Below are 12,500 nucleotides of genomic sequence, written 5' to 3'. Positions count from 1 at the left end.
TTCACACACTTCATCATCGTCCTGAACACAAGCAAAACACTGTGTGTGTGTGTGTGTGTGTGTGTGTGTGTGTGTGTTAGGACATCTCCATCATCCTCTGATCCTCCGCTTCTATGTCCTCATCTTTTGAGCCCCGCCCAGGATGTGAACAGAGCCCCGCCTCCAAACATCGCTTTATATGATACTCTGCCACCTGAGAGAGAGAGACGGAGGAGATGGGGTTAAAAAAAGAGAGAGAGAGAGAGAGGAGATGGAGAGAGACAGATAAATAAAGTAACAAAGAAAGGCAGAAACAAAGTGAAAGAGAGGGAAAAAAAGACAACAATAATATATTACATATAATATTTTCTATCACAGTGCACAGTTGAATTCTCCATTCTGATTGGTCAGAGGTTGATTAACATTCCATGATTGTGTGTATATATGTGTATGTACATATGTGTTTGTGTGTGTATATGTATGTATGTATGTATGTGTGTGTGTATATATATATATATATATATATATATATATATATATATATATATATATATATATATATATAGTGCATGTGTGTGTATATGTATGCGTGTATGTGTGTGCGCGTGTATGTGTGTGTGTGTATATATGTGATTGTGTATATGTATGCAGGTGTGTGTGTATGTATATATGTGATTGTGTATGTATATGTTTGTGCGTGTATATGTGTATGTATATATGTGATTGTGTGTGTGTGTGTGTGTGTGTGTGTGTGTGTGTGTGTGTACCTGAGGGTTCATGGTGCGGAGAACATTCTGGAGTATGTGCATGTCCTGAGACTGAATACACACCTTCAGTTCCTGTGAAAGGATTAAACACGGATAGAATTATTATTATTATTATTATTATTATTATTATTATTAACCATGAATCAACCGTGTGTGTGTGTGTGTGTGTGTGTGTGTGTGTGTGTGTGTGTGAGAGAGAGAGAGAGAGAGAGAGAGAAATATACACTTACAGGAGGCAGAGACTCCAGCACTTCTTTAGGGTCGAGTCTGCAGCTGGCCGGCGTACACAGCTGCTCCAGAGTTTTGGGCGTGTCCACTTTGGGCTTGACGGCGTACTCCCTCACTCTGTGTTTAAAGGCCTCGAGTTCAGTGTGGAAGACGTCCAAATATCCTTCCTGTCCCGCCTGAAATATAAATACAGGTGATGGAGACATAATACGGACTAGAAAGCTCTGATCAGGCTCAAAGATTTAAAATAACAACAGGTATATACTGTACACTATACAGCCAAAAGTATGTGCACCCCTGACCATCACACCCATATATGTGGTTCCTCTAGGTCATTCCACAACCTTCCATTTCTTCCTTCTGAGCCATTCCCTGTTGGAAGGTTCACTTCTTCATGGCCTCACATTCTCCTCAAGCACTCTAGTATGAAAGAGAATTCATATTCGATTCTACGACAGCAGCAAAGCAGTTCCCGACCACATCACGTCCACCGTGAGGTTCTTCTGATCAGACCCTGTTTTGGATTTCGCTGAACAAACATGGCTTCTGCTACCGTGACCAAACAACGTTGACATCAACAGTGGCGAGACCTACATGCAGATCGTACAGAGACTTAGTTAGCATTTTACGGTCTGCTCTCAGGTCAAGTTTGCTGGGGCGGCCTGGCGTAGACGAGCTAGCAGTGGTTTTAAATCATCTCCACTTGTTAGATGATCTTCCAGACAGTGAAATGATTGATTTCCAATATTTTTGGAAATCTTCTTGAACTCCATCATCTTTCTGAAGGTCTCAGAGAGCTCTTTTGAGCTAGGCATGATGATAACCATGGACTCCAATAACAAAGAGCAAACCAGACCAGATCTCCGAGGTAGAAATAAGACAGGCTCTTCCAAGGTTCCTTCTAATCGTTAGCACCTGATATCAGCATTGTTTAAATAAAGACCAGATATTATGTATGTCCAAATATGTTGGAAAAAATTCAAAACTATTCAGGGTTTTGTGTTTACTCGTTCACATGACTGTTCGAGGTTCACACCTGTTCCAGCATGACAATATCCCTGTGAGCAGATCCATGAAGACATGGTTTGCCAAGTTTGGAGTGGAAAAAACTCCGAGCCGTGAGCTGGAACGCCGACAGTGTGCCAGACCCCCTCATCAACATCAGTGCCTGACCTGACTGATGACCTTGTGGCTGAATGAACACAAAATCCCTCAGTCACAAGCCAAAATCTAAGCCTTCCAAGATGAAATAGAACAGCAAAAGGGAATAAATCTAGAATGGGATGTCATTTGACTTCGTATTTGTTAAATGATATAAATATTATAATATGTTAGGAAAGGGTTTTCCTTCATAAACGTAGGGAAAAAAAAAAAAAGTGTAGAAGATGGAGCCTCCACTTTAATAGCAGTGGAAGCTCTTCTCCCTAACAGCTCCCCCTTGTGGTTATGTAACTTTATTACAGTTTTCATTAGAGTGCGGTGACACACTTTAGACTACTTTCACATCAGGGTTCTGTTAAAGAGAACCCAGTCGGGTCTCTCGACCACTCGCCATCTCAAAGACAGCCTTCAAACATCACCAAACTCACCGGGGAAAAAGCATCGGGGTGTGAAAATGGGTATCAAGTCTACAGTCGAGCCGAGTGAGTGAGTGAGTGAGTGAGTGAGTGAGAGTGTGTGTGTGTGTGTGTGTGTGGTTCTTACTTTGGCTTTGTGGAAGAACTGGCGGAAACAGGCACGAGGATCCTGCTGCGCACTGCGGGCCATCTCCAAGATAAACTGCATGGCTACGGCCTGGTGAGCGACCTGCTCCATCAGAGCTTCTTTCTGACAGACGGAGGGAGAGAGAGAGAGAGCGCGCGAGTGAGAGAGAGAGAGAGAGCGAGAGAGAGAGAGAGCGCGCGTGTGCACGTCAGAGAGAGACCCTTTTTCGGGCGCTCTTATGTTTTTAAAATCGGAAATAAAGCCAATTTAAATAATATAATAATAATATTCATTTAAATGAAGTCACAGGTGACGCTGCTCTGCGATTGGTGGAAGCCACACAGGCTCATAAATTATTCACAAATCTTCCCAGTTCATCACAGAGCCAAAACGTCACACTGTCTGAATGCGATATTTGTTGATATTTTTTTTTTACATCTATTAATTTTTTACATCTATTTATTTATTTACCTCTTCAGCGTAGAGTCGAAAGCACCATAAGATCAGGTAATTTGCTGTTTCCTCACAGATCAGGTGAGGCAACTGCGCCAGAAAACGCTGACTGTCGTCCCACCTCCTCAACATTCCTGACAACCCGAGAACACAGAGCATGTGATGCGACATCTCGTGGCGGTGAAATTCTCTAATCTGATTGGTCAGAAAGTGTGCGTTAGGCTCGGACGGTAGCTCAGAATGTAACCCGAACGACAGGTTCGTTCTAATGCACTGCGTTACCGTTTCCATAGTAACAGCTCATTCACAGGGACCTGATAATATCACAGGGATCACATGAACTAAAACGAATAATAAACGTGTTGTTCAGCGATGTGAAATCTCGTGAAACACCTCGGAGAAGCAAAATTCAGTCTCGCGCCTAATACCTAAGGATCAGAGCTTAGAGAAGGGGCGAGTGAAGGTACTATAAAATAAATAAATGATATATCGGGAAATCCTATAAACTTATGAAAGCTTGAAATAAATAACAGTATTTATTAAAAACGCCCGACGACCACCATGACACAAATCAACTCACCGAAATGCTTCAGTTCCTCCTCATGGCGCTGGACGAAGGTTAAGCTCTTGTCGAAATCCGTGTCCATCCCCCTGGGCTCGGGATCGTTTATGATGCTCTAACGGGCACACAAAAATATTGGCACCCCAATACTATAAGTACAGGACCGTTCAACATTTTTACAATTTCATTTCTGTTCTAATGACTCAAACTTTTACTAAATTACTTAAATAAATATAATTTAACTTTTTAATTTATTATTATTATTTTAAATCAACTACTTCATGCTTTGATGTTCATGGATCGTGTTAAATAATTAAGGAAAAAAGAAAGGAAAAACAAAATCTCGTAGATAGTTTTTGACGTTCCCAAAAATTACGATACATGACTTTCAAAAAAAACTACAACAACAACAATAAAAATAAAGAAATATATTTATTTTATAAAGCTTTTTATGGGCATTTATTTTAAGACAATGATTTTCATAATCAATTATTATCGATTTTTTCGATTAGCTGTCGCAGCTTTACAAATTACCATTACCTGATAATTCAACGCCCTGTCACCAATTATTCCTCACATAAACGGAACTTATTTTAGGCTTGCATTATAAAAAATAAGGGATTTTTAAAATTTCATGTCACTGGGTGGGTATTCATCAGATGTGAGGTGTGTGTGTGTGTGTGTGTGTGTACCTTGTCGAAGCCACTGTGTCCAGGGTCCTGTGTGACGGGGCTCCATCGGGAGTCCAGCATGCTCTCCTTCCTCCTCCACTCCTCCTCGGTCTCAGACAGGTGTGTGGAGGAAGCAAGCGCCCGGGCCCGGGCCTGTTCTACTGACTCAGAACCGTGCAGCTCCAGACCACAGAGCCGGTCTTGAGCCTCCACCAACTGCCAACTGGACACAATGGAGGCCTTCACATACCGCTGCTGCTTCTCGCACAGAGATGCTATGCTCTCCGTACTGACCTGAGAGAGAGAGCGGGGGGGTTGGGGGGGTGATGAGAATAATCAGAATCTGCATTGATTTACAAATTGGGTAATATTCAGTTTGTGTCTCTATTTCCTCCCTGTTTCAGATGAAGGTAGTTATAACCCACATGAACACCCTTTAGTGCTGCTTTGTTACATTTTTATTCATCAGTTATTAATGTGTTATAAAGTCCCAGTGTGGACGCCCTTCAAACACTCTTAACTCAGAGTTTATTCTGGGAGATGACAGAGCAGAAAATAGATGATGATGCTGCAGGTTATTTCCCTCCATCAGGACCGACCACACACACACACACACACACACACACACACACTCCAGGTGGGAGTTTTACTGTCATACACAAAAGCACAGAAATCCCACAATGCACTGCAGCAGAGGTGCTAGTCTCGTAATAATAATACAATTATAAAATAATTATATAAATAGTAGAGAATACCCATAATGCACTTTGCTGTTTGGAAGATGTAGGACGGAACAGGGAATAGAGAACAGAGGGAAGTAATAGGGCGTACTGAACAGGGAATACGGAGTATGGAATAGGGAGTATATGGAATAGGGTGTATGGAATAGGGAGTAAGGAATAGGGTGTATGGAGTAAGGAATAGAGAGTAGGGAATAGCGAACAGACAGGAACAGGAATAGGGAGCAGGGAGGAGGGAATTGAGAAGTGAATTGGGAGTATGGAATAGGAAATAACGAGTAGGGAATAGGGAGTAGAGAATAGGGATTATGGAATAGGGAACAGACAGGAACAGGAATAGGGAACAGAGAGGATAGGGAGCAGGGAATAGGGAGTATATGGAATAGGGAATAGAGAGTAGTGAGATGGAATAGGGAACAGAGAGGATAGAGAGTAGGGAATAGGGAACAGAGAGGATAGGGAGTAGGGAATAGGGAGTAGGGAATAGAGAGGATAGGGAGTAGGGAATAGGGAGTAGGGAATAGGGAGTATGGAACAGAGGGGATAGAGAGTAGGGAATAGGGAGTAGGGAATAGGGAACAGAGAGGATAGGGAATAGGGAATAGAGTACAGAGAGGATAGGGAGTAGGGAATAGGGAGGATAGAGTAGGGAATAGGGAGTAGGGAATAGAGAGGATAGGGAGTAGGGAATAGAGAACAGGGAGGATAGGGAGTAGGGAATAGGGAGTAGGGAATAGAGAACAGAGAGGATAGGGAGTAGGGAATAGGGAGTAGGGAATAGGGAGGATAGAGAGTAGGGAATAGGGAGTAGGGAATAGGGAGTAGGGAATAGAGAGTAGGGAATAGGGAGTAGGGAATAGAGAGGATAGAGAGTAGGGAATAGGGAGTAGGGAATAGGGAACAGAGAGGATAGGGAGTAGGGAATAGGGAGTAGAGAATAGGGAACAGGGAGGATAGGGAATAGAGAACAGAGAGGATAGGGAGTAGGGAATAGGGAGTAGGGAATAGAGAGGATAGGGAGTAGGGAATAGGGAGTAGGGAATAGAGAGGATAGGGAGTAGGGAATAGGGAACAGAGAGGATAGGGAATAGAGAACAGAGAGAATAGGGAGTAGGGAATAGGGAGGATAGGGAGTAGGGAATAGGGAGGATAGGGAGTAGGGAATAGGGAGTAGGGAATAGGGAGGATAGGGAGCAGGGAATAGGGAGTAGAGAATAGGGAGTAGGGAATAGAGAGGATAGAGAGTAGGAATAGGGAGTAGAGAATAGGGAACAGAGAGGATAGGGAATAGAGAACAGAGAGGATAGGGAGTAGGGAATAGGGGAGTAGGGAATAGAGAGGATAGGGAGTAGGGAATAGGGAACAGAGAGGATAGGGAATAGAGAACAGAGAGGATAGGGAGTAGGGAATAGGGAGTAGGGAATAGGGAGGATAGGGAGTAGGGAATAGGGAGGATAGGGAGTAGGGAATAGGGAGGATAGGGAGTAGGGAATAGGGAGGATAGGGAGTAGGGAATAGGGAGGATAGGGAGTAGGGAATAGGGAGATAGGGAGTAGGGAGTAGGGAATAGGGAGGATAGGGAGCAGGGAATAGGGAGTAGGGAATAGGGAGGATAGGGAGCAGGGAATAGGGAGTAGGGAATAGGGAGGATAGGGAGCATGGAATAGAGAGAAGGGAATTGAGAATATGGATTTGTGAAGTAGGGAACCATTTCAGTTGCTCTATTAATACCCACCTCCAAATGCAGAATACAAATGACGTCACGTTTAGCGGTAATGTGTGACGTCACCACGGGCCAATTCCTATTGGCATGATGATGATCAAAACGTTTTTAAAACAATAAATCTGATATTTTCGATATATTTTAGATTTAACATTTCAAAGATGTCGCCATTCTGTAAACAGAAACACACAGGGGTTGATAAGGAAGAGTTAAAGTGTTCACTGAAGGCGCAATGATCCTTTATATGTATTTATAATAATAATAATAAACTTTGCTAACAGTGAAAGAGTTGTTATGCTAGCTACATAACAGGTGCAGAATGGATTAGTTAGCTGCACATGAAGCTCAGGGAGTGATTACTGAGCAGTAATTAGCGAACTTAACTGGAATATTTTAGCAGCATGAACGCGTTTTGGTTTTTATTCCAGTTTAATTTGAAACCCGTCCGTGTCTGTGGAGAACTAGCTTCTGCCGAGGGGGAGGGAACTTACCCCAAGCTAGCTTAGCTAGATGAAGCTGAGGTTAATTCGTTTGAAATAAGGAACTGAATGAATAATGAGGTCTAGACGGAAAATACAGCAGTTTGTGAGAACTTTATGTGAAGAAGATGACTCAGTTTTGTTGAAGTCGTTACCTCGTGAGGTCGGTTTTGGCTGTCACTCGTGCAGCGGCTCTCCTCAGGTGGTAACTTCATGGCTCCTCCGTTTACAAACCACTCCATCTTCAGGTTTTTGTCTTCCTTAAAACTAATCGTGGTGTTAATAACCCCGAAAAGTGGCTGTTCAACTCGGAAAGCAAGCAAACGCAATCATTTTCGGCTTCACATCGCCATCAGCAGTAACAGTCATGTAATCTTAGTCGGGCTGTGTCTCAAATCGCTTCCTATTGGATTCTTTAGTGGATGACGTAGTGCTCAGAAACCTCTATCTCACGCCCTACGTAGTGCGCATATGCACAAACTAGTAAGTGGTTTGGGATTCAGCCTGTAACAACAACAACAATAATTTCGATTCCGCAAGTCATATGCTAGCCTTAAACTTTTATTTTATAATTGTTAAAAAAAAAAATATTCAGACAGATATTATGTCATCAATGCAAAACGCTCTCTTATTAGAAGCACTTTAGGCACGCTAGTGAAATTTTATGCGATTAAGAATTAATTCTACAGCTCAAAAACAGGCGTTTGACGGTTTATTAATAAGTTAGTGAAAATTAATACATACATGAATCAATTCTAATATATTTTTTTTATATATTATTATATAAAACTGACAATTCAGACATCTAAAAAGTTAATGCGCAATAAGAATTTAGTTTTTTTTTTCTACAAACGCAATACGCGTCACTTCATCAAACGTCCGTGAGACACAAAACGCTTTTTATTTAGTTCCGACCGGAAGTGCATTACATTTAAATGTCTATTCCCTGTGTTTTGCAGTGTAAGTAAAACAAAATTCTACGCTTGATAATACGCAGGAATAAAACTCAAGCAAACGTTGATAATGTAGATGTTTTATTTATTTTTTTTAGTCGTTGTGTGGCAGATGAAAATGAAATAAGAAAAGCCCCAACGCTTAGCTTTAACTAGCTTGTCAGTTTAGCTAGCATGTTTAAAAAATGTGCCTGTGTGTGTTAGCTACTGAAATTAGCTAACGCTTTGCATTCAGAATTCTGTCTGAATAATAATAATAATAAAACCATTTTACGTGACACACAGCGCTGAAAAGTTCGTGATAATGTTATAAATATTTGTTTTTGTGTTTTGTTTTTTTAACGCCAGCTGGTTTTAAAAGCGCGTGCTCACCAATGCATCTATTTAAGCATACGTACTATTTTGTGTTTAATATTTAGTACTGTTACTGAAGCTCTACATTTTAATTTCTCTTGTTCACCTCGAAATATTTCAGCCTAATAAATTTAAACATTAAAAAAATAGGAACACCAATTTATTATTATGACACCTTACCAACCTTATTATTTATTTTCTTTGTAATATAATTGTAAAGTTTGCTACCTGAAGAACTAATTACTTGGCTTCACTTAGGAGGAGTATTCTTAATTGCCTGTGTGTGTGTGTGTGTAAACCAGTTGTAGCATGTTCATTTGCTGTACTATAAAGAGAGAGAGAGAGAGAGAGAGAGAGAGAGAGAGAGAGAGAGAGAGTTTAGTACACACTCTTTATTCCAGTTCTGTTCACTTTATCCAATTTCCATCTCACTCCTGAGATCCATAAATGCACCAAAGCTCATTAAACTCATCTAACTGAATTGAATGATTAAAAAAAAAACAATTAAAGGCTAGAAAATGTGGTTATTAAACATTAAACCATTTTCATAAATAAAAGAATTCCTTTGGTCCAGGACTGGTGAAGTGAAGATGGGAGAAAGTTATTTTTAAGGCACGACATTAAATAGAAATGCAAATAGAGTTTAAATCGGATCTGGTGGAAATAGAGAAAGGTGATGATGATTAAACTACTAAAAGTCTGTTTCTCGTGCTTCAGTGACCTGCAGTGAAAATTCGGATTTGTTTATTGTTGTGATTAGAGTGAAATCTTCTATCTGAATCATTTTGTTTGCTCCTCAGTGTAGTTTGGTGTGGCTCTGCACTCAGGTAAGGGGCTTGGCCTCAAATCTGAAGGCAGAGATTGGACGTTAGAAGTGATTTGAATGCTTTATTGGGAGCTTCTTATTTCATTGTACTTTATGTTTATGTACAAATTGTGTTCATGGACGGTTACAAACTATTGTATCTGTATCAGTCCGATATTATGCTTGTTTACTGATAAAAATGGTTCTGATACCGGCATGTGGTTCCAGGAGATACTACATGACGTAATCCTAGTGTACGTCACTAGCAGCATGCGACAAAAACCAACATAAACAGAGCAAAATAAAATGTTCTGAGATGTTCCTGATCTTATTTGGGTATCCGTATTGGCAAGTCCTCATAAATAGTTCCTTCGAGGTACTGTAGAGTTTGTAGTTTTGGGTCATTTGCTGCTGCTTGGAGGGTCATTCTTTATTTTGGCCATGTGGTGGCAGTATAACAGCACATGTATAAGTGTGTGTGTGTGTGTGTGTGTGTGTGTGTGTGTGTGTGTGTGGAGTTCAGTGCCAGGACCCTCCCCTGGGGAACAGGCGAGTGAGAAACAGTCCAGACTTCAGACTTAAAAAACATCTATAACCTCAAAGCATGTCATCCAGCCAGCTGGCAGCGAGCCCCGGCGTGGCCCGGCGTTCCCACAGGGAGGGAGTGTGTGTGTGTGTGAGAGAGAGAGAGAGAGAGAGAAATATGTGGTGTATATGTGTGTTTTTTCTGCATTTTTACACCTCAGGCGCTTTGCTCACATGTTACTCATCTCAATACCATAAAATAAAAGCTCCTCATGCTTGGTGTTGGTGTTACGTTTCTCCATCAATCTAACACCCAAAAACGGTGACGTGCGCACATCTGCTGATGAAAACGCACCCAGATTGATGGTGAGATGATGAGCAGATAAACTTGGTGTGAAATGTTTCCTCATTTGTCAGCAAGAACTTGCAAAATATCTCAGTGTGAAAGAATGAAAGATATAAAAACCATTTCTGGCGTGGATGTGAAGGATATCAGGAACAGATGCCCGAACAGAACAGGGGGAAGGGGGAAGGGGGGGGGGGGGGGGACTTGCGCTTTGGGTTTTACAGTTTTGGGTCATTTATCAAATGGTACTGAAACCTCAGCACCTGCGTGCGGATCATGTCTCGGACTCGGAGGAGAGTTCTCTTCCAAAATATATGTACGGCTGCGTCCTAAATCCCGCGCTGCACGATACTGCTGTACGGAAGGATTATTTAGAAAATCGAGCAATTTAATCTGTGAATAAAAATTTCCAGCATGCCAAAACTATTTACACAATTACCAGTGCTACTACAGAACTCATAACGAGGTTTAATAAATAAACACGTCGCTAATTACAGTACAATATTTCTGACACAATTCGTCACACCCACGTATATTTCAGCGTGAACGATGAACCAATGATGCGAGTCATAACTGTTTTTAAAGCTCTGTTTTGCTAAATTCTGACAAGTCAAATTCAAAATGTGACTCAAAATAGTCTCAACAGATGCAAAATTCATTTTATTTGCATAAGGTGAATCATTTTCCTCGTCTAGAATTGACTCTGAGTTTGTGGAGTTGACTCGTTTGTTTAGTTTGTTTTGTTTTTTAATGCATGTAATCAGTGAATCAACTCTTTTTGGAATTGACTTTGTTTCATGTTTCTCTGGCTCAGACGCTTAATGTGAATCGTTTTGTTGTGTGGAATCGACTTTGAATCTTTGGAGTTGACACATTGGGATTTTTAAATGCCTGGAATCAGTGAATTGACTCTTTTTGCAATCGACTCCCAGCAGCTTCGTTTCATTTTGTTCGATGCCAATGAGTCAAATTCCAATATCCGCCGTCTGCCTCTCTGTGTGAATAATTTTCGTTGCGGAATCGACTCTGAATCTTTGGGAATCTTTAGAGTTGACTTATTGGTGTTATTAAAAGCTTGGAATAAGTGAATTGACTCTTTTTGTAATCGACTCCCTGCAGTCTTGCTTCATTTTGTTCGTCTCCAACGAGTCAAATCCAACTCAAATATCTGCTGTCTGTTTCTCTAGGTGAATCATTTTTTTGGATCAATCTTTGGAGTTGACTCATTGAGGTTTTTAAATGGCTGGAATCAGTGAATCGACTCTATATATATATATGTATGTATGTATGTATGTGTGTGTGTGTGTGTGTGTGTGTGTGTGTGTGTATATATATATATATATATATATATATATATATTAATTGACTGCCATCTGATTCACTGTGAACTGAACTGAAGTTTGATGATCTGATACACAACATATGTGTGTTAAAAACATAAATAATATATTATTTAAAGATTATATATATTAGACTCAGTGTTCTCACACACTCAGGACTGAAATGTGTTTTTGTTTCTCCAGGAAGCTGATGCAGTGCTGAGAGCACGCCACCTGCTGGAGAAACATGAATCGGACGTGCTTGAGATCAGACGGTACATCATTAAACATCACTATTCACTCAGTAATCTTTTTTATGTTACTCTGTGTAGTGTGAGATTTAATAGGAAGCTATTCAAAATAATATCTGTTGGATAAAATGTTAATAAATTGTTTAATATATATTTTTTAATATCCTAGAAACAACCTCTATCACTAGAGATATGCCAGGATTTATGAATATGCACGAGCACATTTACATTTATTCATTTAGCAGATGCTTTTATCCAAAGCGACTTACAAATGAGAAAATATGTATGCAAATGAGTATGCAAATCAGACACGCCCCCGTGGCCACCTGCCATTCCTAAAATATCGTTATCAATATTAACTTTAGCTCCCTTATAACTGTGTCTTATAATGGAAAGAGTTAATATTATTTTTATATTATTATAGAGTTAATTATTTTATTAGTCTTTTTTTAAACAGTGTTCAGGGGTCCAAGTGGAATCCTTTTAGGAACCCTTTTTGTGAACGTATTTTATAAAAGAATCGTTAAAATGTACGCAGTTTCCCAAGCGTAACCGATCAGCTGAGAGACGTTCTGCTTTAGTTTTGCACCAAAGCTATGACGCTAAGGCGTTTTTGTTTTTGGAAAGAAAAAAAAAATGGT

The 12,500-nt window shown here is 40.4% G+C and overlaps 2 protein-coding genes across 3 annotated transcripts in view; one reads left to right on the top strand and one right to left on the bottom strand.

Annotated features, from left to right (window-relative positions):
- cdc37l1 (cell division cycle 37-like 1) overlaps window positions 1–8,023 on the bottom strand; it is an 8,089-nt gene extending 66 nt beyond the window's left edge. The window contains exons 1-8 of the mRNA XM_017488663.3: window positions 7,462–8,023; window positions 4,386–4,658; window positions 3,712–3,808; window positions 3,150–3,265; window positions 2,679–2,801; window positions 977–1,150; window positions 747–818; window positions 1–193 (exon numbers count right to left, since the gene is read on the bottom strand). The exon at window positions 1–193 is cut by the window's left edge and continues 66 nt beyond it. Of these exons, the coding sequence (XP_017344152.1) occupies window positions 77–193; window positions 747–818; window positions 977–1,150; window positions 2,679–2,801; window positions 3,150–3,265; window positions 3,712–3,808; window positions 4,386–4,658; window positions 7,462–7,548 (1,059 nt within the window). The 5' untranslated portion in view covers window positions 7,549–8,023 and the 3' untranslated portion in view covers window positions 1–76. The remainder of the gene's footprint in view (window positions 194–746; window positions 819–976; window positions 1,151–2,678; window positions 2,802–3,149; window positions 3,266–3,711; window positions 3,809–4,385; window positions 4,659–7,461) is intronic.
- Window positions 8,024–8,133: 110 nt separating this feature from the next.
- exd3 (exonuclease 3'-5' domain containing 3) overlaps window positions 8,134–12,500 on the top strand; it is a 47,486-nt gene continuing 43,119 nt past the window's right edge. The window contains exons 1-3 of one of the 2 annotated variants that reach the window (XM_017488662.3): window positions 8,134–8,266; window positions 11,477–11,562; window positions 11,813–11,883. In XM_017488662.3, coding sequence (XP_017344151.1) covers window positions 11,856–11,883 — 28 coding nt within the window. In that variant the 5' untranslated portion in view covers window positions 8,134–8,266; window positions 11,477–11,562; window positions 11,813–11,855. The remainder of the gene's footprint in view (window positions 8,267–11,476; window positions 11,563–11,812; window positions 11,884–12,500) is intronic. The other variant, XM_017488661.3, reaches the window with a different exon arrangement.

The sequence above is a fragment of the Ictalurus punctatus genome, chromosome 16, assembly GCF_001660625.3.
Source record: "Ictalurus punctatus breed USDA103 chromosome 16, Coco_2.0, whole genome shotgun sequence".
Lineage (NCBI taxonomy): Eukaryota > Metazoa > Chordata > Actinopteri > Siluriformes > Ictaluridae > Ictalurus > Ictalurus punctatus.
This window is presented reverse-complemented; position numbering and strand designations above follow the sequence as displayed.